Raw genomic sequence first — 26,198 nt, 5'->3', positions numbered from 1 at the left:
TGTTTTGTGGTATGTATTGTTCAATGTGACATCCATAGTAAAATGGTACAAGTATCATGTATCTATGTACAGAAAGTGTATTCATATGCATAATAAAATGGTTTATCAATGGCGTAACTAACGTCCACAACCAGGTGGCAAAAGGTAAGAAATAAAGGCATCAGTTGAACTCAGTTGCAATTCAATTAGCTTTTTGCTCTAAATGTTTGCCAGCTAAATAGTAAATTGATAAAGGATAGTGCATCTTCAATGCTGAATGGTCGATTGATGACAAAAATAATACTGGTACTTATTCTGATCCTATGAAACAAAAGACTGGTCCACATTCCTGTTGGAATTTAATTCCCAATTCTGAAGAAAATTACATTCATAACAGAATGACACTGACAGGATTAACAGTATAAATCTTTATTTATTAACTTCTACAGAGAAACATTTTCTTTTAGAAAAACAGTTTAGAAACATTTTTCATAGTACTGAACAGATCCGTACAAAATAAAGCTAACTATGAATTAATGTTCAAAACAGTAGCTCTTTCACAGTAAAAAGGGAGGCACTATTTTAGCGTTGTGGTCTGTTACTTCCTGCCTTCAGTTGATCATTTGTTGTTGCCCAGGTAACATGTTGAGGTCAATGGTATAAAGCCTCAGGTCCTCTTTCATATTATGCCCGGTCTCCATCATCTCATATCTGCACCAGGTCCATTGGTGTAATAAATTAATGAATAAATAGGGCTTTGTGGGCTGGGGGCAGAGGTCAGTGTTCCAGAGAGGGTGTGGCACTTGGAGCCCTCTCCCTAGTCCTACACCTGACTGATGAGCTCTGACTCGTCACCCACAAACCACTGCACCGGGGTCCCATCCGCTGCCCTCTGGAGGACCCGTCTCTGGGGAGCCTGCAGGCAGAATAACAAAAACAGGAAACATTTATTTCAATGTCTGGTTTGTCAAGTCTACCAAGTCAGTACGAACAGAGTTATACTTTTAAATATCACTAGTAACAAAATTATTGGAAGGTCACAGTATGGAAAGAAGGCAACAAAGTAGATCCGTGCCTACAAGCACAAAGATGTTTCTGCTTGTGGTTCCCTGCAACCCTTCTGGGCCAGGAGTGACAGCAGAGACCATGCCCTCAGCTGCTATATTACTCAGTTCTCACAACACAAGGAAGTTGGAGACACAAATGTGATGTTAAAGGAAGTACAGTACATAGCACGGTGTGGTATAACTTCACCATTTAGAGCTCCATAATGAGAAGGTCATAAACGTTCAAACCAAATCAAAACCTAATTTGAGTTCAGCCATTATGTTTTTAGCAGCTGATCCACAACAAGGGTGTGGTGTTTTTCTCTACAGTGAACCACACTGACTCAGCGTGACATTGCATGATTTACTTTCTGTGATCAGAACCTCCCCTCGAATATAGAATGGTCACCACTACTACTGAGAAATATTCAACCCAAAAGCTACTGAGAAATATTAGATCCACTACTGTACTACAGCTGCCAATGCTTTTCGAACCCCATGCGATATAAATCCTCGCCGAAGAGTAAAGACAGTAAAACGATACAGGAATGTGGCACCTGGGTTTTACACTTACGCAAGACCTTTCCCATGCCTTGCCCCCTGGAGAGAAAAAAAAACTCAGGATACCAATTGCCTCTCATATTATAACCATTTCAATGTCTCAAGATCACATTGACTCACCACTTGCCTCCATAGATTTTCTTAAACTGTATCAGCTCAAAAGATGACAAATAATTGTAGTTAATATAAGTGGCAGTTCTTTATCAGGCATTTTGAGGTTAATTTTCGATTGATAAAGTATGTAACGAAATAGGCTTCGTCCTGAAGCGAAACTCAGGGTCATTCACAGCGTTTTATGACGCACAGTGTGCGAGTTATCTGTGAGGCTGACAAAACAGCAGTAAGGAGGCCATGGGGCGGGACTGGAAAACAGTGTGTGTCCCAAATGGCTCTCTATTCACTATATAGTGTACAATTTTTTACCCGGGCCCATAGTGCTCTGGCCAAAAGTAGTGCACTATGTAGGGAATAGGGTGCCATTTGGGATGTACACAAAGTGTATCATAGTTTCTCTCTCTCAGTGCAATTTAGTGAGCGTGAATATTGCCCTTGGACAATGGGACCAGAAAAAAACGATATTGTGTGAACAGTGGTTCCTGAACAATTCAAAACAACCATTGGAAGTCATAAAACGTGCTGAGACAAGTATCATTGAACAGTTGCGTTTTGTCCAATGACTCCTTTTGTCATAGTGTGCTTACTAGTTCATGGAGGTAATACTTGTTTGTGTGTCAGGCGTGATTGCCAAACTCACACAGTTCTGTAGAACACAAAGTAAGTTGGCTTGTAAAGACTGTATTTAGATACGGCACAAACATTTTAAAGAATTCTGTTGATTCCATGGAACTTGCAGACAGGCCTGGACACAGCACCTCAGTAGTATCATCTTAACTGATTAGAAATTCCCTTCTCTTGTTAAAGTCTGCTGGCACTGCCTTAACCAACAGCATACCACCCTGCATCCCACTGCTGGCAAGCTTCTGAAGCTAAGCAGGGTTGGTCCCTGGATAGGAGACCAGATACTGCTGGAAGTGGTGTTGGAGGGCCAGTAGGAGGCACCCTTTCCTCTGGTCTAAATATCCCAGGGCAATGATTGGGGACGTGGCCCTGTGTAGGGTGCCATCTTTCGGATAGAATGTTAAACGGGTGTCCTGACTCTCTGTTGTCACTAAAGAGCCCATGGGACCCTGGTGTCCTGGCTAAATTACCAATCTGACCAACATCCCCAGCTTCTAATTGGCTCATTCTTCCCTGTAACTATTCCCCAGGTTGTTGCTGTAAATGAGAATGTGTTCTCTGTCAACTTACGTGGTAAAATAAGGATAAATTAAAAAAAATATACTCCAGTGATATTCATTATTAGGGTGGTGCTGACAGTAATTCCACAAAGGCAATAACTTAAGATTGGGCAACTACATTGTAATCATGTAGTGAGTGAAGTGCTGTCATGGCTGTTTACCTGTTCAGGATACTTGTGGTGGTGGGAGAGCGGTGACTCGCGGCCAGGTATGTTCCTCACCCTGATCGCAGTCTGTCGGTCGAGGGAGTGAGGTCTGAACTGGTTGCGCTGGTGCCATGACTTGAGCTCCTCGTTTACCACCTGCCGGGGGAAGCCTCTGGAGGGGTGGTGGGGGTACTCTCTGAGCGAGGGGGCGCGGGACAGTCTGACGTGGGGGGGAAGGGACGTGAGAGCCCGCTGGGGGTGCACAGGGGCCTCCTCATACCAGTGCTCATATCGGCTGGAGTGACAGGGGGGCGGAGGGCCATGATACAGCCTGGCCATGTCCATCTCTGAAGGGTAGACCATCCCGTGGTCATAGTAACCCCTGTGGAAGCTGGGGGTGGACTGGTGCTGGTAATTTTGGTAGAAGCCGGGGCCTGGGGAGTAGGCCATTGGTCCATGATTATCGTTGGGGCTGGACTGGTACCTATAGGTGGGCTGACACTGCCATGGCAGGTCACAGGGCATCTCACGACACAGGGAGCTAGTGTAGGATGGGGCAGAGTGTTCAGAGTTACTGTCCGCAGTCTCAGAGCTGGAGTGGTAAATGGGGTTTCTGTAGCCTCCCCTCTGGATGGGGGACTCGCCTGGAGACGTTACCACATAATCTGTCAGTAGCCTCCTGGGAACACGGGTACGACCCCGGTCGTTATCCAGGTTCAACGGAGGTTCACTGTTGGGAAGCCTGTAAAATATCACATAGAAGCATTACAAACTAGGCCAAAACCGTACAAAATGAAAATAATTTGTAAGATAAAGTGAGACAGTTTCAAGATTTAAGCAGTGTGGGGACAGTGTGGATGAAATATACAATGGTGGTGCTGTGTGACTGTGATATGTGGTTGTCTTACCTACCTTATTTGAATGAACTGACTAAGTTGCTCTATAAGAGGGTCTGCTAAAATACCAAAATGTAAATATAAAAAAATGTGCTGACCTGAGAGAAAACTGACGGCGAAGGTGCATCTCTGGGGTGGAGGGGGCGCTGTTTGACTGGATTGGGCACAGTCTGAGATGGGAGAACTGCAGGGGCAGAGCAGTGTCTTCATAACAGGCTTCCACTGGAGGCAACACAGGGGTCACGGCTGGACTACTGCAGAAAGGTAACATGGACAGGAAGGAGAGGTTAATGACTAAACCCTGAAGATGTTATCATTCAGATGGAAAACAGGCCATGAAGGGGCCAAATAAGTGCATGTGCTTTCCATGCTTAAACCTGTTCCATGTGCCCTTATCTCAGTCTATTTGCGCTGCCACTCAAAGACAAGTTGTGACTGAATCAGAATGGTCCAGAGTAATATCCTCCCCGAAATAACAAGGAACACCTTAATGCAAACTTTAGCAAAACCACTTCAAAAGGAACTCATTTTTGAAATATCAAATGGAGTTTAAGTTGCAGAGAAGTGCTGCCAAAGCATATTTTGTATACACTGAGGATACAAAACATTAAGAACACAAACTTTTCCATGACAGACTGACCAGGTGAAAGCTATGATCCCTTATTGATGTCACTTGTTAAATCCACTTCAACCAGTGTAGTTGAAGGGGAGGAGACAGGTTAGAGAATTATTTTTAAAGCCTCGAGACAATTTAGACATGGATTGTGTATGTGCGCTATTCAGAGGGTGAATGGACAAGACAAAAGATTTAAGCGCCTTTGAATGGGGTACGGTAGTAGCTGCCAGGTGCACCGGTTTGTCAAAAACTTTTTCACGTGCAACAGTTTCCCATGTGTATGAAGAAGGGTCCACCATCCAAAGGACATCCAGCCAACTCGACAACTATGGGAAGCATTGACGTCAACATGGGCCAGCATCCCTGTGGAACGCTTTCGACACATTGTAGAGTCCCTGCCCCGAAATGGGGGGGGGGGGGGGGGGGGGGGGTGTTCCTAATGTTTGGTATACTCTGTATTTGAGTTCAACTATGAAGCTTAGAGCACTACCAATGCATTAATTCAAAAAGTCAAGGAAATCTTACATGAGGCTACATAATGGCTTGTGTATAAGAGAGGTTTCACCAACCCGTGAGGCTTCCAGTATGGCTATTCTTGGGCTTACCTGTACAATAAATTCAAGGGTAGCGTTAATATAAAAGTACAGGAGGCACGCTGGGTTCTCCCTTGGCCTTTACCTTGACTTGCTGCTACACAAGTGTGACTTGTTCTTGGTCTTCTGGTAAGGCTGGTCCAGACTGGACTCAGTCCAAGGGGAGTGCTCGATGGGAGGGGGCTCCAATTCCAGGTTGGTGTTGAAGCTGGACTGTAACTCCTCCAGGGTTGGAGTAGTATGGGTTGGCTGGTGGGGGCTAGGCCCAGGGAGGTGTGAGGGGGCTGGGGGGGGCTGGGGAGGGTCTGCTGGTCCTCCTGGGTGAGGGGCCTCCACGGATGGTTGAGATGACTGACTGATCAGCTCTTCTGGAGAAAAATATTAATAATGAATTTAAGACAGTACTCTGGTGCTATTGTCAGAGCATATTATCTATACAACTTTCACAAGAGTCATTTTTGCTTAGTAACTCTCTAACCTTCATCGAGCAGTGCCGAATCAGACAGAGAGCTATCATCAGAAGTGCCCTGATCTGGAAACAAAAGCAAAGCAAACAACCATATTAATTCACGGGAATGGCACTGGAATTACATTCCCCTCAGATCAGAGAGGAGAGATGTTAATGTTGTTTTATTAGTCGGCCAGTAGATCGTCACTCACCTCTCCGTGTGCTGATGCAGCCTGGCCGTGGTGAAGACCGCCCGTGCTGTAGGCGCAGCTGAAATGCTGTCTCCTGCAGTTGTTTGACTTTCTTCTCCTCACGCTTGCACTGCTGTAACCGGCTTCTCTTCACCGCCTTGCTGAGGTGTTCCTCATGGCACAGTCTTCGGGCCGCTTTGTATATCTGCAGCTGAAGAGATAACTCAGCTTCCACAGAGTTCAGCTCTGAGTCCTACAAGAAGCAACAAAAGGACGTTGGGCAGAAGTGAGTGGCTGAACATCAAATATCTCTTCCTGGCTCTTACAATGACAGAAGCCTGACTAATGACGATTGGTGTCAAGGAAGGTAGGGCGATGGGTTGAATTGAGAAATGTAATTTTTCCCTAAGGGGAACCACAGGAGTGGCCTTCAGTATTAAGTACACCTGTGTGTGGGGCTTTTACAACCACTGTTAAAGGGAGAGTCAGTGTAAATGACAATAGTGTCCATGTCCAACCCCTGTCAGGCTCTTTACCGCTGTTCCCTGTGGGATGCTCTGCTCGTCTAGTTTGAAGGCCGCTCCGATGCGTTGGCGAATTTGAGGTGGCTTCTCCCCAGGCAACACTGGGTAATCTGCAGACAGCCGACCAGTTAGCTCCTATATGACATGGAAAGAAGGCACCAGATTTCAGTAAAATGTGTTGATTCATATTATTTTAATGCAACACAACAAATCATGTTGTACTCCAACGGTATTAGGACAGTGACATGTTTTGTTGTTTTGGCTCTGGATTCCAGCACTTAGGCATTGTATCATTTTAAATCCAGTGAGGTTAAAGTGCAGACTGTCAGCTTTAAATTTGAGGGTATTGTCATCCATATCAGGTAAACTGTTTAGAAATTACAGCACTTTTTGTACCTAGTCCCCCCATTTTAGGGGACCAAAACTATTGGGACAAATTCACGTGTATTTATTAAAGTAGTCAAAAGTTTAGAATTTGGTCACATATTCCTAGCACAAAATAATTATGTAGCTTGTGAGTCTACAAACTTGTTGGATGCATTTGCTGTTTGTTTTGGTTGTGTTTCAGATTATTTTGTGCCCAAAATAAATTAAATGGTAATTAATGTATTGGGTCATTTTGCAGTCACTTTTATTGTAAATAAGAATGTTTCTAAAGACTTCTATATTCATGTGGATGCTACCATGATTAAGGATCGTCCTGAATGAATCATGAATAATGATGAGTGAGAAAGTTAGACGCACAAATATCATAACCCCCCCAAAAATGCTAACATCCCCTGTTATTGTAAAGGTGAGAGGTCTTGGGAATATGATTTTAGAGCGTATGTAACTTTCTCACTCATCATTATTCACAATTTATTCAGGACTATCCGTAATCATGGTAGCATCCACATTAATGTAGACGTGTTTAAAAACATATTCTATTCTTATTTACAATAAATGTGACTCCAAAATGACAATACATTATTTACCATTCATTTCTATTGGGCACAAAATTATCTAAAACACAACCAAAACAAACAAGCTTGATGTAATCCGTGCTGTAATTTCTAAATGGTTCACCAGATATGGATGAAAATACACTCAAATTATAGCCGACAGTCTGCACTTTAACCGCATAGTCCTTGTTCTGGAGTACAGAGCCAAAACAAGAAAAATGGTCACTATCCCAATACTTTGAGCCCACTCAGTTGGAAAATAAATTATGAGAGGACAACTATTACTTCAGAGGTAATATGTCCCCATTCCCTTCAAATCAACCAGGTTGATGAACCCTCATCGAGTTCATTTTGAAATATTGTAAAAAATCTTTGCTTCCCAAATGACACTTTAGATCGTTCTCAAGTGTCAGTTACGCAATGCTGCCTTTCCATAGAATCCTACTCTTTCACAACACATTCTCAGGGCCTCACCTGCCCAGTGAATGCAGCCAAACTGGCCTGCCCTCTAGCTAAACCTACACTCAACCTGAACGTACGAGAGTGCATATTATTTATTTAAATTTGGGAACAGACATAACACACCCCCTGTGTTTGTTTTGAGTTAATCTACATAAAAGGTGTATATCCCCACCAGACAATAGTGTTGTTCATGATCTCAGTCGCTGTCGTGTTCCTGAGAGCAGGAAGAGGAGTTATCAGAGTCTCCATCTAGGCAGCACACCTCGACAGGACAAGTCCCAACAGGAGAGCCACGCCCAATTGTCAACAGAAAAGAATGATCAGACCTGGGCGGCGTCTCAAACAGCACCCTATTACCTACATAGGCCTCTGGTCAAAGGTAGTGCACTATATAGGGAACAGTGAGTTAACTGCCTTGTTCAGGGGCAGAACGACAGATTTTTACCCTGTCAGCTCGGGGATTCGATCTAGCAACCTTTCGTTACTGGCCCAACACTCTAACCACTACACTACCTGCTGCCCCATCACAGTCATAGTATCACTTATGGGGAAATCCACACTGATATTATGGTGAAAACGATCTGAACCCTGATGGAGTGGAGAGTGTATGTGCTATATCCAGGGGTACTCACAGCCTCTCGGATGCAGAGTTTCTTCAGCTCCAGTAGGCAGAGCTCTAGCCGGTCCTCCAGTGACTGATGCTTGAGCTTGACGGCCCGGGTATGAGTGATAACGTCCTTCATAATCGTGAAAGGACTATCAGGGCCTTGGACACACAGACAAAGAGGCTACTGTAAGGTCTCAGGGTTGAAAACAGCAAGGCTATAGATAGCTGGACACAATCTTTTGGCACGTTTACAATTGGTAATGCTTGCATGTCAATTTCATATGGCTGCAGCTGTATCCCACAGATAGCCCAACTGGTTGGAGAGAATAAACTGTGTCCAAATCGAGAAAAGGTGGCAATACAAATGCAAACAAAAATGTTGCTCCAATCCTGACCTGTTTCTGCCCACTCGTGAGCAGCAACGAGGAAGATAATGAGCCAAGATGACACCTACAGTAGACAAGACAAGGTTCTTTTGAGAGATAATGAGTGTCTGTACTTGTACTGTTGGGCAATTCCACGGTAACAGAGTGACACTGAGACTCAGATTTTTCACTTTAAAATGTACGTCAAACAAAAACCAATGATTGGAAAGTTAAAACTATACAACTCTATGCAGAATGACTAAAATTCCCACTGAAAATTGTAAGTAAATACATTTTGTTACATTTTCTGTGGAAACTTAAAAATATTCTTTGTGCATAGAATTTTATGGTTTGTTTAATTTTGCAATCATTGGTTTATGTTTGACATACATTTTAAAAGTCTCACTCTGCTACCATGAAATTGCCCTGTTTTATTGATTTATACTGAAACTGTCATGAAAGTGTGATAGGATCAACCTGTGAGTGAAACCAAGGCGATTAACAATATGTGGTTGCTCTACTACTGGAATAGTTAAGCGTCTCTCTGCCACTGCCGGTGACTACTGACAACTGGAATAGTTAGGCATCTCTCCAGCACTGCCGGTGACTACTGACAACTGGAATAGTTAGGCATCTCTCCAGCACTGCCGGTGACTACTGACAACTGGAATAGTTAGGCATCTCTCCAGCACTGCCGGTGACTACTGACAACTGGAATAGTTAGGCATCTCTCCAGCACTGCCGGTGACTACTGACAACTGGAATAGTTAGGCATCTCTCCAGCACTGCCGGTGACTACTGACAACTGGAATAGTTAGGCATCTCTCCAGCACTGCCGGTGACTACTGACAACTGGAATAGTTAGGCATCTCTCCAGCACTGCCGGTGACTACTGACAACTGGAATAGTTAGGCGTCTCTCCAGCACTGCCGGTGACTACTGACAACTGGAATAGTTAGGCGTCTCTCCAGCACTGCCGGTGACTACTGACAACTGGAATAGTTAGGCGTCTCTCTGCCACTGACGGTGACTACTGACAACTGGAATAGTTAGGCATCTCTCCAGCACTGCCGGTGACTACTGACAACTGGAATAGTTAGGCGTCTCTCTGCCACTGCCGGTGACTACTGACAACTGGAATAGTTAGGCGTCTCTCTGCCACTGCCTGTGACTACTGACAACTGGAATAGTTAGGCGTCTCTCTGCCACTGCTGGTGACTACTGACAACTGGAATAGTTAGGCGTCTCTCTGCCACTGCCGGTGACTACTGACAACTGGAATAGTTAGGCGTCTCTCTGCCACTGCCGGTGACTACTGACAACTGGAATAGTTAGGCGTCTCTCTGCCACTGCCGGTGACTACTGACAACTGGAATAGTTAGGCATCTCTCCAGCACTGCCGGTGACTACTGACAACTGGAATAGTTAGGCATCTCTCCAGCACTGCCGGTGACTACTGACAACTGGAATAGTTAGGCATCTCTCCAGCACTGCCGGTGACTACTGACAACTGGAATAGTTAGGCGTCTCTCTGCCACTGCCGGTGACTACTGACAACTGGAATAGTTAGGTGTCTCTCTGCCACTGCCTGTGACTACTGACAACTGGAATAGTTAGGCGTCTCTCTGCCACTGCCTGTGACTACTGACAACTGGAATAGTTAGGCGTCTCTCTGCCACTGCCGGTGACTACTGACAACTGGAATAGTTAGGCGTCTCTCTGCCACTGCCGGTGACTACTGACAACTGGAATAGTTAGGCGTCTCTCTGCCACTGCCGGTGACTACTGACAACTGGAATAGTTAGGCGTCTCTCTGCCACTGCCGGTGACTACTGACAACTGGAATAGTTAGGCGTCTCTCCAGCACTGCTGGTGACTACTGACAACTGGAATAGTTAGACGTCTCTCCAGCACTGCCGGTGACTACTGACAACTGGACTACTGAACTGATAGTAGACGTCTCTCCAGCACTGCCGGTGACTACTGACAACTGGAATAGTTAGGCGTCTCTCCAGCACTGCTGGTGACTACTGACAACTGGAATAGTTAGGTGTCTCTCTGCCACTGCCGGTGACTACTGACAACTGGAATAGTTAGGCGTCTCTCCAGCACTGCCGGTGACTACTGACAACTGGAATAGTTAGGCGTCTCTCCAGCACTGCCGGTGACTACTGACAACTGGAATAGTTAGGCGTCTCTCTGCCACTGCCGGTGACTACTGACAACTGGAATAGTTAGGCATCTCTCCAGCACTGCCGGTGACTACTGACAACTGGAATAGTTAGGCGTCTCTCCAGCACTGCCGGGGACTACTGACAACTGGAATAGTTAGGCGTCTCTCTGCCACTGTCGGTGACTACTGACAACTGGAATAGTTAGGCATCTCTCTGCCACTGCCGGTGACTACTGACAACTGGTATAGTTAGGCATCTCTCCAGCACTGCCGGTGACTACTGACAACTGGAATAGTTAGGCATCTCTCCAGCACTGCCGATGACTACTGACAACTGGAATAGTTAGGCGTCTCTCCAGCACTGCCGGTGACTACTGACAACTGGAATAGTTAGGCGTCTCTCTGCCACTGCCGGTGACTACTGACAACTGGAATAGTTAGGCATCTCTCTGCCACTGCCGGTGACTACTGACAACTGGTTGCATCCCAAATGGCCCCCTACTCCCTACATAGTGCACTACTTTTGACCACAGCCCTAAGGGTACCCCTAAAGTAGTGCACTATATAGTGAGTAGAATGCCATTTGGGACATCCCTGAGTTCATTTACAGGGCTACTAATGACTCCAGGCCAGTTGCATTGTGTGTCATATACTTTCAGAGATTATCAACTCAATCCCTGCAGGCACTGACAGACAGCAGAGAAAGCCAACGGAGGTGTGACTGGGAAACAAAGAGGTCACACAGTAACTGCACCGGAACGGCAACCATGCAGGAGAAAATAAACAGTAGAAAACATGCCAACAATAAAATGTATTCTGTCTGTATGTATAATCTCCCATTGTGGGAAGCAGACAGTGTGTGACTAAATGACATGTGGTGAAGAAAGTCACCAGCAATAGCTCAGCTACTGGTTTAAAGAAATTATTGGTAGTGGCCACTGCATTCTCTTAGAAATGGAGCACAAAATAATAAATAATAGGATTATAAACCACTTTTGAATAGTGTGGCTTGCTTGCTTACTACTTCGTTATAACTGGAACACAAATAGATTTCTAGGCCACAACCCATGGCATATCAAGTTTGAAAGAATGTTGACTAATGTCTCACTACAGGCATCCCATTATAGTGAATAACTGTTAGTGTCATCCAAGTTCAAAGGTATTTGGTAGCTTGATGCTTACCAGAGTGGAGAATGATGCCACTGTCTGTGTCACTGATCTCTTCTTTGCCCTCCATGTATGTGGGTCAGGTGGTATTCATAGGTGGGGGGGGGAGCAGGGGAAAGTCCATTTTCACAATGCCCTGCAGAAATACACATTTATGTTCATCTTCAACGATACAATATACTTTATTGTCCATCTGCATGAAAATTCATTTTAAAGTCAGCATGCAAATAGAACACTTCTATACAGTCTCATTACACTACAGAGAGTGATTCCATTTAATAGTACTAAATTGTTGCTTTTCAGCACAATTAGAATATCTAATTTTAGACATAGTTAATGGGCTCCATCCACCATTGAGAGATTAGACTTCTAACAAACCACTTAACCCTTCAACCATGAAAGTCACAGGGGTAAAACCAAATTCCCAGAGACTTTTCTCAGGAAACAATGGTGCTTAAAAGGGCCACTCTTCCCATTACTTTGAGCCATTCCCTCCTGTTATGTCCTGTCAGCACAGCCTCACCAGGGTTCAAACCAGAGTGGATTCCCATAGTGACCATCTAACTCACAGGTTGTGTCCTGAATGGCACCCTATAGCCTATATAGTGCACTACTTTTGACCAGGGCCCATGGGGCTCTAGTAGTGCACTATATAAGGAGTAGGGGGCCATTTGGGACACTAACCCACACTGTTCTTCATCAGGTGAATGTTTTGCCTGCAGCTAATTAGCTGGCTACTTTAGGGAGAGGTTGAGGAATGCCTGAACACAGGAGAGGAAAGGCCAGTCCAACAACAATTAGTCTTATTCTTTTATAGGCCTATCTTAATTAAAGACTACCAACAAAATACAGACTTAAAGAGTCTGGAATAATATCTCAATGTCCTCCAGAAATATGAATTATCAAGTAATACAATTCAAATTAATTAACTGATTCTATTTGACTCTGTGCCAATTTAATCTTGCTCCTACTCCAAATTGTCTGTTGTGTTCTCAAAGAAATATTGGAACCTACATGCACATGTGGAACTTCTGCAGTGAGAAGACTTTTTGGTCACAGGATGCAAGGTCTGTGCCAAGCATAGTAGGTGTTGCTATTCCCCGTCTCCCCAGTACTTTTTTGTTTCGATTTTTGTTTTGTTTTGTTGAACAATGACGCTTCACTAAGTCTTACAGTACCCAGGAATGAGTATTGTTGTTCGGACTGACTGCGGCAAAAGAACGCTGGTGACCAGATGTAAGCCTCCACATAAGCTCAGCATTACTCAATAGCTACAAAACCTCCTTGACATCCTTTCACTAGAGCTCTCCATGGCTTGTGTGAACAGCGCCAAGGAAAGGACATTAGATAGATTCAGTAGAGCAGTCGAAAAAGGTCAAAAGCTTATTTTGAGTTAATGTAATCATGTTTAAATTCATCAACTGTATTTTGAATATCTGTATTGAATATTGATGTATGCAGGCTGACTTTATTCAAGTGTCCCTTGTTCCTCTAAACAACTGTAGAAACATTAGATGAGTTATCCATTATGTTTTGTTTAAAGCATTGATAGTGCCTTCAGAAAGTATTCACACCCCTTGACTTTTTTCCACATTCTGTTGTTACAGCCTAAATGTATAATTGATTAAATTGAGATTTTGTGTCACTGGCCTACACACAATACCCCATAATGTCAAAGTGGAATAATGTTTTTAGACATTTTACAAATTAATTAAAAATGAAAAGCTGAAATGTCTTCAGTCAATAAGTATTCAACCCCTTTGTTATGGCAAGCCTAAATAAGTTCAGGAGTAAAAATGTGCTTAATAAGTTACATAAGTTGCATGGTCACTGTGTGCAATAATAGTGTTTAACATGATTTTTGAATGACAGCCTCATCTCTGTACCCCAGTCATACAATTATCTGTATGGTCCCTCAGTCAAGTGGTGAATTTCAAACACAGATTCAACCACAAAAAACAGGGAGGTTTTCCAATGCCTCACAAAGGGCACCTATTTGTAGATGTGTCAAAATAAAAAAAGCAGACATTGAATATCCCTTTGAGCATGGTGAAGTTATTAATTACACTTTGGATGGTGTATCAATACACAGTCACTACAAAGATACAGGCATCCTTCCTAACTCAGTTGCCGGAGTGGAAGGAGGCCAATGGTGACTTTAAAACAGTTACAGAGTTTAATGGCTGTGATAGGAGAAAACTGATGATAGATCAACAACATTGCAGTTACTCCACAATACTAACCTAAATGACAGAGTGAAAAGGAGGAAGCTTGTACAGAAAAAAAATATACCAAAACATGCATCATGCCTGCAATAAGACACTAAAGTAAAACTGCAACAAAAAAAAGGTCTGTCTGCCCAATATAAAGGATCAAACCTGGTGGAGGAATAAAAATAGCATAAATAGGAAAGTATACCAGTTTAATTTGAGGACCAGGATGTTGACAGCTGTGCCATACAGATAGCCAATCCTCAGTAAAAAACACAACAGCCCACTTGGAGTTTGCCAAAAGGCACCTAAAGGACGCAGACCATGAGAAACAAGATTCTCTGGTCTGATGAAACCAAGATTTAATTCTTTGGCCTGAATGCCAAGCGTCACGCCTGGGGGAAACCTGGCACGATCACTACGGTGAAGAATGGTGGTGGCAGCCTCATGCTGTGGGGATGTTTTTCAGTGGCAGGGACTGGGAGACTAGTCAGGATCGAGGCAAAGATGAACGGTGCAAAGTACAGAGAGATCCTTGATGAAAACCTGCTCCAGAGCGCTCAGGACCTCAGACTGGGGCAAAGGTTCACCTTCCAACGGGACAATGATCCTAAGCACACAGCCAAGACAATGCAAGAGTGGCTTTTGATAAGTCTCTGAATGTCCTTCAGAGGCCCAGCCAGAGCCCGGACTGGAGAGACCTGAAAATAGCTGTGCAGCGACACTCTCCATCCAACATGACAGAGCTTGAGAGGATCTGCAGAGAAGAATGGGAGAAACTACCCAAATACAGGTGTGCCAAGCGTGTACACCCAAGAAGATGCAAGGCTGTAATCGCTGCCAAAGATGTTCAAACAAAGTACTGAGTAAAGGGGCTGAATACTTACGTAAATGTGATATCAATTTTGTATTTTTTATACATTCACAAAACCTTCCTGAAAACTTGTTTTTGCTTTGTCCTTATGGGTAGATTATGTGTAGATTGATGAGAGAAAAAAACTATTGAATCCATTTTAGAATAAGGCTGTAACGTAACAAAATGTGAAAAAAGTCAAGGGGTCTGAATACTTTCCAAATGGACTGTATGCAAGGAAATGAGGCTTGATTGTTGTTCAGTGACCGAATATCCCAAACTATCCAACTTGCAGTGGCAAATATAAAGAATTAATTAATTGCACTACAAATAAAGATGAAAATTGAACATTCTCTGGTATTGTCTTACCGGTAATCTATGTACTGAAAAAGGTTGTTCAAAGTGATACAATTGAGTGTCAATAGAGATAGCTCTAAATTCAGTCAAATTTCAATCAATCAACTTCACAGACAGACAGCCTAAACCCCCAATGAGCAAAGAAATGCAGAGGCTGGGAATAAACTCCCTAAAAGGCAGGAACCTAGGAAGAAACCTAGAGGAACCAGGCTCCAAGGGGTGGCCAGTCCTCTACTGGCTGTACTGGTAGAGATTCAGGAGTACATGTGGCCATTTAGGCCAGATTCAGTCTGTCCACTGAGTTTCTCCAACCAAATGTTAACTTGGTTGACCATGTCCTTGAAGCCAAGTCAGCCGATTTGGTTCCCTCAGATAGAGGCCAGTTGGTGGAATGACATGATCCTGGTGACATTACCTTGATCATTACCACTATTGCTGCGTTCAAGACAACTGGGAAGTCCAGCTTTTACTGGGAAAAATCGTTTTGCATGGTCATCCAACTTGGAATTCTAAGTCAGAACTCGTCCTCTTTCTAGAGCGCTGACATTCCGACCTGAAGATCACTGACGTCATGATTTGACCTCTTTTTTTCAGGGTTCAAATGCCGTGTTCAAAATAACTGGGAACTAATGAAAAATATTAGGTCAAATCATTGATCTTCAGATCAGAGCTCTAGAAAGAGGCCCGAGTTCCCGAGTTGGAATTGCCCAGTTGTTTTGAACGCACTGAAGTCGTTGATTTTCCGAGTTCCCAGGTGTTTGAACGTGGCACCAGTCGTATTGACTAGTATGACACATACTTCTTGCTATACAGTCTAGGGAGCTTCCTGTGATTGTCGAGCTGTTTGTGAAACTTCCACGTCATTAAGACTGCAATCTCAGTTCAGGCAATGATTGACAGAGAGAAAAAAGCAGGGCTTTAATTGGCTGATGCAACTGTGTGCTGAAGGCTTATTTACAACAATGCGTTTATTGTCCCGAAACTGCTTGAATCCAAATGCAATACACTTTTAGCGCATGAGGCATGTGCGAAAATATTATAATGGAATTCAATTTAAATCTCATATCTATAGTATGCAAGGCACGTTAGGTTTTGTGGAAACGCTACCACGATAATTATAATTAGGGAATTCTTAATATACAACATGGAATAAACTTTGTTATAATAAAACTCATGACGCGTGGGAACAGAGGCATCATTTATTACCCGAGACTGAATGGGCTATTCATGAGTAAAATACTAGAACCTCCGTAATATTTATGAAGCCAAATTATAAAGTATACAAGACTAAAGACAAAGCCTAAACATTTCAACGAAATACTGACGTAGACTTTAATCAGGAAACGATTGATTCCGCGCATATCAAGTGTCCATCATCTCCCCAGGTCGCTTGCATGAAGCATAAAGACTGTATAACAATTGAGACAATAGTCCCCCGTCACTTTCAAGAAACTGTTTAATCTAACATGTCTACACGACCTCCCACACACTTCCAATAGCCATGGTTACGGAGTCAACTTAACATCTTCGTTTTAGTTTTCATTAAAAGGGCATTACGCACCAAACGCTCTCTTTTCAATCCCAACGAGGTTCTCCTAGTAAAGGATAGAGGACAGGGAATTCCAGCAGAATGAAGGACAATCAACCCAGTTTTTTTTTAAATCATGTAACGTAACCTAAGTATTTCGACTGTATAAAAATAGTTAAACTATCTGATAATTTCAACTGAACACCTCGGAAAGCATTTTGCGTAAAGTTAAAGCGCATTAAAAGGGCATGCACTTACATTTTCATCAATCTGGTTCAAAAGTCGACTCTTGAAAACTGCCTTACTAATACTATTCTCGTATTCCCCACTTGAATGGAAGTGATTGAAAGGCGAACTGCCTTGATTTGAAGTAAGGTAGAAGAAGGACGACTCACACTCAAAAGGGGAGTGGTCCGCAGAGGTGGGACCAAGTCACTATTTTTTGAGTCACAAGGTTCAAGTCCAGTCCCAAGTAGAACGGGTCGAGACTCGAGTCAAGACTAAGTCGTGCATTCTAAGAGCAAGTAAAGTCGAGTCCAGTCACAAGTTCAAGTCAAATATCAATTAAAACAAAAAAATTATATATATAGACAATGACTTGTTCAACTACAAATCTGTCTATTTACTGAGGCTAGCAGGCAGCCCTTTTCATTATTTTGTCTGTACATTTTATGTAATAATTAATTTTAACAAATTCCAAATGTAACATTCATCAGTAAATTATCAATTTGTACCGAAGCCACTCCAGAGTTGTCTTGACTGTGTGCTTAGGGTCGTTGTCCTGTTGGAAGGTGAAATGTCACCACAGTCTGAGGTCCTGAGAGCTCTGGAGCAGGTTTTCATCAAGAATCTCTCTGTACTTAGCTCTGTTCATCTTTCCCCTCGATCCTGACTAGTCTCGCAGTCCCTGCCGCTGAAAAATAACCCCACAGCATGATGCTGCCACCACCATGCTTCACCTTAGGGATGGTATTAGCCAGGTGTTGAGCGGTGCCTGGTTTCCTCCAAGCGTGACGCTTGGCATTCAGGCCAAACAGTTCAATCTTGGTTTCATCAGACCAGAGAATCTTGTTTAGAGTCTGAGAGTCTTTAGGTGCCGTTTGACAAACTCCAAGCGTGCTGTCATGTGCCTTTTTTTTTTACTGAGGATTGGCTTCCGTCTGGCCACTCTACCATAAAGACCTGATTGGTGGAGTGCTGCAGAGATGGTTTTCTTTCTGGAAGGTTCTCCAGTCTCCACAGAGGAACTCTGGAGCTCTGTCAGTGACCATCGGATTCTTGGTCACCTCCCTGACCAAGGCCCTTCTCTCCCCTGATTGCTCAGAGGCCACTGTGTTCTTGGGGAACTTCAATGCTGCAGACATTTTTTGGTACCCTTCCCCAGATCTGTGCCTCAACACAATCACAATTCCTTTGACCTCCTGGCTTGGTTTTTGCTCTGACATACACTGTCAACTGTGGGACTTTTATATAGGACAGGTGTGTGCCTTTCCCAATCCTGTCTAATCAATTGAATTTACCACAGGTGGACTCCAATCAAGTTGTAGAAACATCTCAAGGATGATCAATGGAAACAAGATGCGCCAGGGCTCAATTTCAAGTCTCATAGCAAAGGGTCTGAATACTTATGTAAATAATGTATTTTTATTTTTAATAAATGTACATCTTTTTCTAAACCTGTTTTCTATTTGTCAATGACGGGTATTGTGTGTCGATTGATGAGCATTTTTATTTACTTATTTAGGCTTACAAAATGTTTGACAAATGGCACAATCACTTATGTTTTATCAAGCTACATAGTTTTGAGGATAGGCATGACAGAAATAGAGTAGGATTTCATCTTTGAATCATCTTTGAAAGATTACATCTTTATGTTTTATAGACAAACTGAAGCGCGGAGATCAGAAGTTAAGTGCATGCATAGAAATGGAGTCAACTAGTTCTTCTGGCCAAGGCCAAGAGATGATATCAACTGGTATGCGGATTACCAGATTGTGCATCTGATGCCAAAGCCGCTGCCACTGAACAAAATATCAGCTCAGATTGACCACAGTATCTGGAAGTACTTTGTTAGATTACTTGTTAGATTTGTGTGTATTAGGTAGTTGTTGTGAATTGTTAGATTATTTGTTAAATATTACTGCACTGTTGGAACTCAAAGCACAAGCATTTCACTACACTCGCATTAACATCTGCTAACGACGTGTATGTGACCAATATCATTTGATTTGATTTGATTTACTAGGAGGAGCACCTGAACGTGTGAAAGTGGCAGATGCGAACTGGCTACCAGAGAAGAAGCCGTCAGAGGCTAGAAAGCAATGGAGACTTGGAGATAACAGATGGATGTGACACAATAACACGGCAAAGACAAACATATGGACAAACTTTTCTAAAGACAAACACATCTCAAGTAAAAGTGAAGCTAGTATGGGAATTTATTAGTACGGGAAAAGTTAGTACAGGAAATAGGCCTATTCCATGAACATGTTTTACTACATATAAAATGTTTGTATCAATGCTTTTGGGAAAACTTAGTCTTAGTTTACATTCAATGTTGTGTTTCTATAGTTCCAATAGACATGTTTTATGTTTGTACGACAATGTTGTGTTAGGAAATACATTTTAGTCAATAGGGTTCATCTTTTGGTCTTAATCTTTGACCAGTAACCTCCATTTTATTCTTCATATGAAATCAACACGTTATAAAGTTATTTGTAATAAAAAATAAATATTACTAAATAAGTCAAATTTGTATGGAATAATCCTATGTCATTCGTTTCACATTGTGTCACAGGTGTTGGTGTCCTGGCATCAGAGTTTCCCATTTTCATAGAATCTTTATTTGTATCTACCCAACTGCTGCTGCATTCATTAGTATGCATTTTAAGAATATGATAATCACATTTTGATGACTCAACCTCAATTATTTCTGATTTTACAAGAAAATCCAAGTGGTAGAAATATAAAAATGTCGAAAAATATAACTTTATTTTTATAGAACTTTAAAATTACTAATCAAAAAATGTCTTAATATTAGTATTAACATTTTATGTCTGATTATATATGAACATTTAATTGTGAAATTAGATTCAGGAAAGCCTGAATTGTCATCTAAAATATAGATAACACCAGTGACAAAAAGGCAGCACTTGCATTAAAATACATTAAGCTTGCATTTATGTTGATTGATAATGGTATGGGTTAACTATCTAAGTTTTGGTTAAAAAAATTTGGATCTTCAAAATCTACAATTTCCGTAGAATCATCTTTACATACTGTACACTGTATACTGTACATGAGTGTTTCATTAGTTTAGCTCAATTACTGACTGAGTAGGCACATTGTTATTAATGTTTTTGTTGTTATTGCATTTCAGGTGGATAGGGAGTAAGATCACTAGAAAGGACCATGCTGACAGACCAGGAAGAAAGCTGTTGTTGCACAGCAGAGGAATTACAGTCAATGCTTATGAACTGAATATTGTGTGTGAATTGCCTATTTATATCATTGGCACTAACAAAAAGGTTTGATTGTTCAGCAACATGAGCTGTACATGCCAACACTGCTTTGGTGATGAAAGGTATGTCACAGAGGTGACTATGTAGAAGCTACCCGCATACATTGCATTATATGCCCAGAAACTAATTCACCTGGTACGGGTTTCACCCAGACAAATATAAGGTGCGCACCTCTTTGCCCCTGGTAAGTCTTTCCCCTGTTGATCACAGGAGTAATTCATGCACTCGTCACTGATTGGGACCTGGGAGTTGCTTGCACCTGTTCTTTATTTAAGGCCAACGTCAGAAGCAGCACACCATCGATGTGAGCAGTGTGGCAGCAGAGCCAGAGCAACTGAGGAAAACGCGTGCTTTTACTGGAGCAGACCGGGACCAGTGTTGAAATGGAGAGAGAAGCCCTTTATGGGAATTGGGATGGTAAATGCTTCACCCTTCCCAAATCTAAGTACCTCTCCATACCCATTTCCAACATTTCACCTGTTAGCAATGCCTGCCCACGTTCTCTACTGCTTTGTGAGCTATGCACTCAATGCCAGTCTGCCTACTGTGAACAAGAAAGAAGGCCTTTTGGGATACTGGGAGGGGGAAGCACGTTCACCTTTCCCTAAATTAAGTAGCCTACACTTTTAATTCCATTCGTACTGGTATAGACACTCAACCGGGGCGAATTCCTTTCAATCGCACTCGAGAAATCATTGTCTGTTACAGCTTTTCTGCCTTGAACACTATCCGCTCAAATCTGGGCTATTTAAGTCACTGGTGTCCACCCCTCACTGGCTCTTACAACAAAGACTATTGAAAACCTGAGCTTGGATTGGACTTTATTGACACCAGATAACATGACTCGAGCCACTATCCCTGCCTCCATTTATTTTGGTTTAAATTAATTTATCAAGCCTAGTTGACTTTCCCATTCAATTTGTTTAAATCTTTTGACCATTTCCCCATTAAAATTAGTTTTTGCTTTGATATTATTACTAATTTCCTCAATTCCTTTGTGGCTTATTGTTATTTTGTTTAATCATTTTTGGAGAGGTATTGTGGAGGTTTATTGGACTTGGCCTACTGTGTCTCAGCGCAATCTGCTGACAGAATATTTGTCTTTCACTCAATTCAACACAACCCAGGGGAGGCCTGCTGTGAACAATGGCTTGGATCCCTCAGAGGTTGCCTGCCATGGTGGGACCACGGAACGCTCCTCAAGGACTGTTAAAATAGGCCTTTTACATTTCATATTTTTGGACTTGTCCACTTCGGACTTAGCTATTGTTCAATAGCTAGTGTAGAACACCCTTCTGTGTTTTGCAAGGTGTACCTTTTATTTTTTTTTAAACTAATCATTCATACAAATGCAAAAACTGACTTGTCTATTGTCCCATTCTTCAATATGGTCTTTGATATACACTGAGTGTACAAAACATTAGGAACTTTGCACAACAGACTGACCAGGTGAAATCTATGATCCCTTATTGATATCGCCTGTTAAATCCACTTCAATCTGTGCAGATGAAGGGGAGGAGAAAGGTTAAAGGATTTTACTTTTTTTAAAGCCTTGAGACATGGATGTGTGCCATTCAGAGGGTGAATGGACAAGACAAAATATTTAAGTGCCTTTGAACGTGGTATGCTAGTAGGTGCCAGGCGCACCGGTTTCAGTGTGTCAAGAACTGCAACGCTGCCTGGTTTCACGCTCAGTTTCCCGTGTGTATCAAGAATGGTCCACCACCCAAAGGACATCCAGAAAACATAACTGTGGGAAGCATTGGCGTCAACATGGACCAGCATTCCTATGGAACGCTTGACACCTTGTTGTCCATGCCCCGATGAATTGAGGCTGTTCTTAGGGCAAAAGGAGTGTAACTCAATATTAAGGTGTTCCTAATGTTTTGTACGCTGTTTTAGTTGACATATCTGTGTGATGTCTCATACATTAATAAAAATGTATTCACCCTGGACACTTGAATCATAAGCTCTAAGTGTTGTCTTGATTCATAGTACGCATGTTTAAGTTACCATAGTAGTTTAAAAAAATGTGAAGACCAACAGGCAGAGTCATTTTGTAACCTAACAATATATACAATTTATACACAGCTTTATTGCATTTAATCATCCCCTAAATCCGGCCATTGAAAGCCTTGATCGTTGTATCCTTCCTCAGGGAACGACCTGCTGACAACATGGTGGCATGTTTTGATATGCTGCTCTAGAGTTCCATGGCCCAGCAGACTCACCTGGGGACAGGGGGAAAGATTCATGTTAGTTTTTTAAATTAAAGTCTGGGAGACTGAGGGAGGAGAGAGCATGAGTTTAAGTACAGTAAAAATAACCAGTGATCATTGATTAAACGCTATATCACATACAGCAATAGTGAAGGTGCATAAATATACTATTACGAGCGTAGCCTACTTCTCTGTACTCAGAAGAGATCGCAGGTAGTTGGTCAGAAGGCTCTGGAGGCCCTTGGAATATTCTGTCTCTGTCGCACCTGGAGAGAGCTGGATAGAAGTACTGAGTGTGCTTGAAAGAAAGGGAGCAATAGTTCATATGTAACAAGTATTACATTATTGAGGAATATAAAGGGGCCTTCAAATCAGACAAATTGATGTGTAAGAGACACAGCAACTCAATGGTTTTCAATGGGAGGAGTGTGTTGGAAAGCCCAAGCATTGTATTGCACTGTTCATGAAAAGTTGCAAAGATGTATCCATTAAAAATATAGAAGAGTTTCTCCTCACCACACCGCTGCGTCAGACATGAATTTCAGGCATTTTGATTTGAAGGCAGCCTTACTCTGTTTGAAATTGCATCTTCATGTCTAACTTCACTCTTACTTGCCACAGATGGGTGGAGATTTCACTTAAGAACCAATGGAATGGTCTCAAATGGGCAAACTCTACCCACCCGGGGGACTGGGCCATGTTAAATGAACTGGCCCACTCTCTGACCCCTAAGCCCTCACCAGTGAACCCTCATTGTCATAGGGTCTCCTGTCTAACCCTCTAATCAGTGTCTCTGACGGAGTTACTCCACTAGACAGGTTTATGGTGCATAGGTATTCTCCGCTCCTCATATGCCTGGAGTATTAGTTCAAATAGTATCATTAGGGAGCCCAGTGCCTAAGGAGTTGGATCTATAACCGAAAGGTGGCTGCTTCAAAGCCTGGGCCAGGTGCTAGAAAAAAAGGAGGGAACTGATCTGGCAACTGGAGGGCTGCTGGGCTCACATCCTATAGACCATCCCCTACTGTTGGGCCCTTGAGCAAGGCCATTAACGCCACAACATGCTCTTCATCCAGGGGCACTGCACTGCAGCTTGACCCTGTGCTCGTCTCAACTGTTAGTGATGTGTGCCGTCATGACTTACTGACACAGTGCTCCATGTTCCTGCTGGTAGCAGACCTTAACCTGGATGAGTATGGTTGCATCTATCTGCACCAGGCTCCTTGGAAATCAGATGACACATCTGCATGGATTAGCAAAATAAAATTGTTCCTGTATTTAGACAATCGTAGTCAAGACAGACAATGTTTCTTTTAGGCAGGAGTGTACAGGTTTTTGTTCCAACACTTCATTGAACTAATTGTGGTCTAAATTGAAGACCATGACTGGTTGAATGAGATGTTCGTGCGAGGCAGGAATAAAAATGTGCACAGTTCAGTCCCCTGGGACTAGATTTGCAAAAATCCAGTAACTTTCCCAAAATACTGGTTATCCAGAAATCCTGGTTGGACGATTCCAGATTTCCTGCTGATTCGGGGAAACTTCCAACCAGGTTTTCTGGAAGACTGGGTAATTCTGAGAAAGTTCCCAGATTTTTTGCAACTACCTGGGACAGAAATCACCCATGTCTATATTATAGAACAAGCTCCCTAAGTTACAATGAGATGACAATTCTGCATGATAGTGAATAACATTTGTGGATCTACAGGTAACTGCCAAAATAAAAGGTAACACCAACAAAGTGTCTTAATAGGGCATTGGGTCTTCACGAGTCAGAAATGCTTCAATGCATCTTCGCATAGATTCTACAAGTGTTGAACTCTATTGGAGGGATACCACACCATTCTTCTACAAGAAATTCCAACCTTTGGTGTTTTGTTGGTGGTGGAAAACGTCGTCTCTGGCATCGCTCAAAAATCTCCCATAAGTGTTAAATTCAGTTGAGATCTGGTGACAGACGGTCATGGCATATGGCTTACATCGTTTTCATGCTCATCAAACCATTCAGGCACTTGTGCCCTGTGGATGGGGGCATTGTCTTCCTATGAGGGCATCTCCATGGTAGCCAAAATAATGGCCTGCCCAGCATTTTTATACATCACCCTAAGCATGATGGGATTTTAATTGCTTAATTAACTCAGGAACCACACCTTTGTGGAAGCATCGGCTTTCAATATGATTTGTATCCTTCATTTACTCAAGTGTTTCCATTATTTTGGCAGTTACCTATATATGTATCTAACATGTTACACCTTACTGAATTAACCTCAGATTTTCCTTGTGCTCAGGAGGTCCTTAAAGTTCTACATCTGTCTGGGTGTTATGTGCTTAAGTCTTAAATATAACTAGCAAATATATAGTTTTGTTTCTAGAAACCTATCATTAGCTACATTGATGAACTCAGCTGATGGTGGGACTAAGCTATCTAGCTAGCTCTTCCCCAGCAGATTCAGCCTAGCTAGCTACCTATCTACCTACCTAATGGCCTTTTTATAATCGTTATAGATGAATATAAATATATTAATTTTAGTTTCGCATCTAGAGCTGCCTAATATAGCAAGCCAGTTGATATTACAGTAGCTAGGATGAATACAATGTGTGACAGTAGCTATGGGCGACATTATATAATTGAGTGAGATGTAATCCGAAGGAATGACATCACAACAGAAAAATATTTATAGCTAAACTGAAATAACTGATTCTACCATTACAGATATGCACTGGCAAATCTTTACACAAATGAGATCATCAAAAACATGTTGGAAAAGCATTAGGCTGAATTAGCTAGCTAGCTTTCTTACCTAAAAGAAGAATCACCTTGCGGGGAGTCCTCCATGTTGCAATGTGGCTAGCTACCTACTCAATGTCTAGGTTCACATCCACTGTATTCACATCCTACCATACCCTTGTCTGTACATTATGCCTTGAATCTATTCTTCCACGCCCAGAAACTTGCTCCTTTTACTCTCAGTTCCGAACGCACTGGACGACCAGTTCTTATGGCCTTTAGCCGTACCCCTGTACTACTCCTCCTCTGTTCCTCTGGTTATGTAGATGTTAATCCAGGCCCTGCAGAGCCTAGCTCCACTCCCATTCCCTAGGCGCTCTCATTTGTTGACTTCTGTAACCGTAAAAGCCTTGGTTTCATGCATGTTAACATTTGAAGCCTCCTCCCTAAGTTTGTTTTATTCACTGCTTTAGCAAACTCTGCCAACCCGGATGTCCTAGCCATGTCTGTAACCTGGCTTAGGAAGACCACCAAAAATCCTGAAATAGATATCATCCTGACCAACCTGCCCTCTAAATACAAATCTGCTGTCTTCAACCAGGATCTCAGCAATCACTGCCTCATTGCCTGCGTCTGTAATTGGTCTGCGGTCAAACGAACACCCCTCATCAATGTCAAACGCTCCCTAAAACACTTCAGCTGGCAGGCCTTTCTAATCGACCTGGCCCGGGTATTCTGGAAGGATATTGACCTCATTCCATCAGTAGAG

The 26,198-nt window shown here is 42.6% G+C and overlaps 1 protein-coding gene across 1 annotated transcript; it reads right to left on the bottom strand.

Annotated features, from left to right (window-relative positions):
• Positions 1-487: 487 nt before the first annotated feature.
• LOC120064571 (innate immunity activator protein-like) lies at positions 488-17,303 on the bottom strand. Its single transcript, XM_039015162.1, has 10 exons — positions 17,220-17,303; positions 12,029-12,149; positions 8,334-8,467; positions 6,311-6,433; positions 5,796-6,027; positions 5,614-5,667; positions 5,221-5,503; positions 4,025-4,180; positions 3,046-3,772; positions 488-895 (listed from the first exon to the last, which is right to left on the bottom strand). The coding sequence occupies exons 2-10, from the start codon at positions 12,081-12,083 to the stop codon at positions 803-805; spliced, it is 1,857 nt and encodes a 618-aa protein (XP_038871090.1). The 5' UTR covers positions 12,084-12,149; positions 17,220-17,303; the 3' UTR covers positions 488-802.
• Positions 17,304-26,198: the final 8,895 nt, after the last annotated feature.

The sequence above is a fragment of the Salvelinus namaycush genome, chromosome 20, assembly GCF_016432855.1.
Source record: "Salvelinus namaycush isolate Seneca chromosome 20, SaNama_1.0, whole genome shotgun sequence".
Taxonomy (NCBI): domain Eukaryota; kingdom Metazoa; phylum Chordata; class Actinopteri; order Salmoniformes; family Salmonidae; genus Salvelinus; species Salvelinus namaycush.
The sequence above is the reverse complement of the archived record's forward strand: the minus strand, read 5'-3'. Positions and strand labels throughout refer to the sequence as shown.

Excerpts from the sequence above, each read along its gene's own strand:
- LOC120064571 (XM_039015162.1), bottom strand. The coding sequence starts at position 12,083 with ATGGAGGGCAAAGAAGAGATCAGTGACACAGACAGTGGCATCATTCTC. Across the intron at positions 8,468-12,028 it reads TGGCATCATTCTCCACTCTG|GCCCTGATAGTCCTTTCACG; the intron begins GTAAGCATCAAG and ends TGTGTGTCCAAG. Across the intron at positions 5,668-5,795 it reads CTGCATCAGCACACGGAGAG|ATCAGGGCACTTCTGATGAT; the intron begins GTGAGTGACGAT and ends TTTTGTTTCCAG.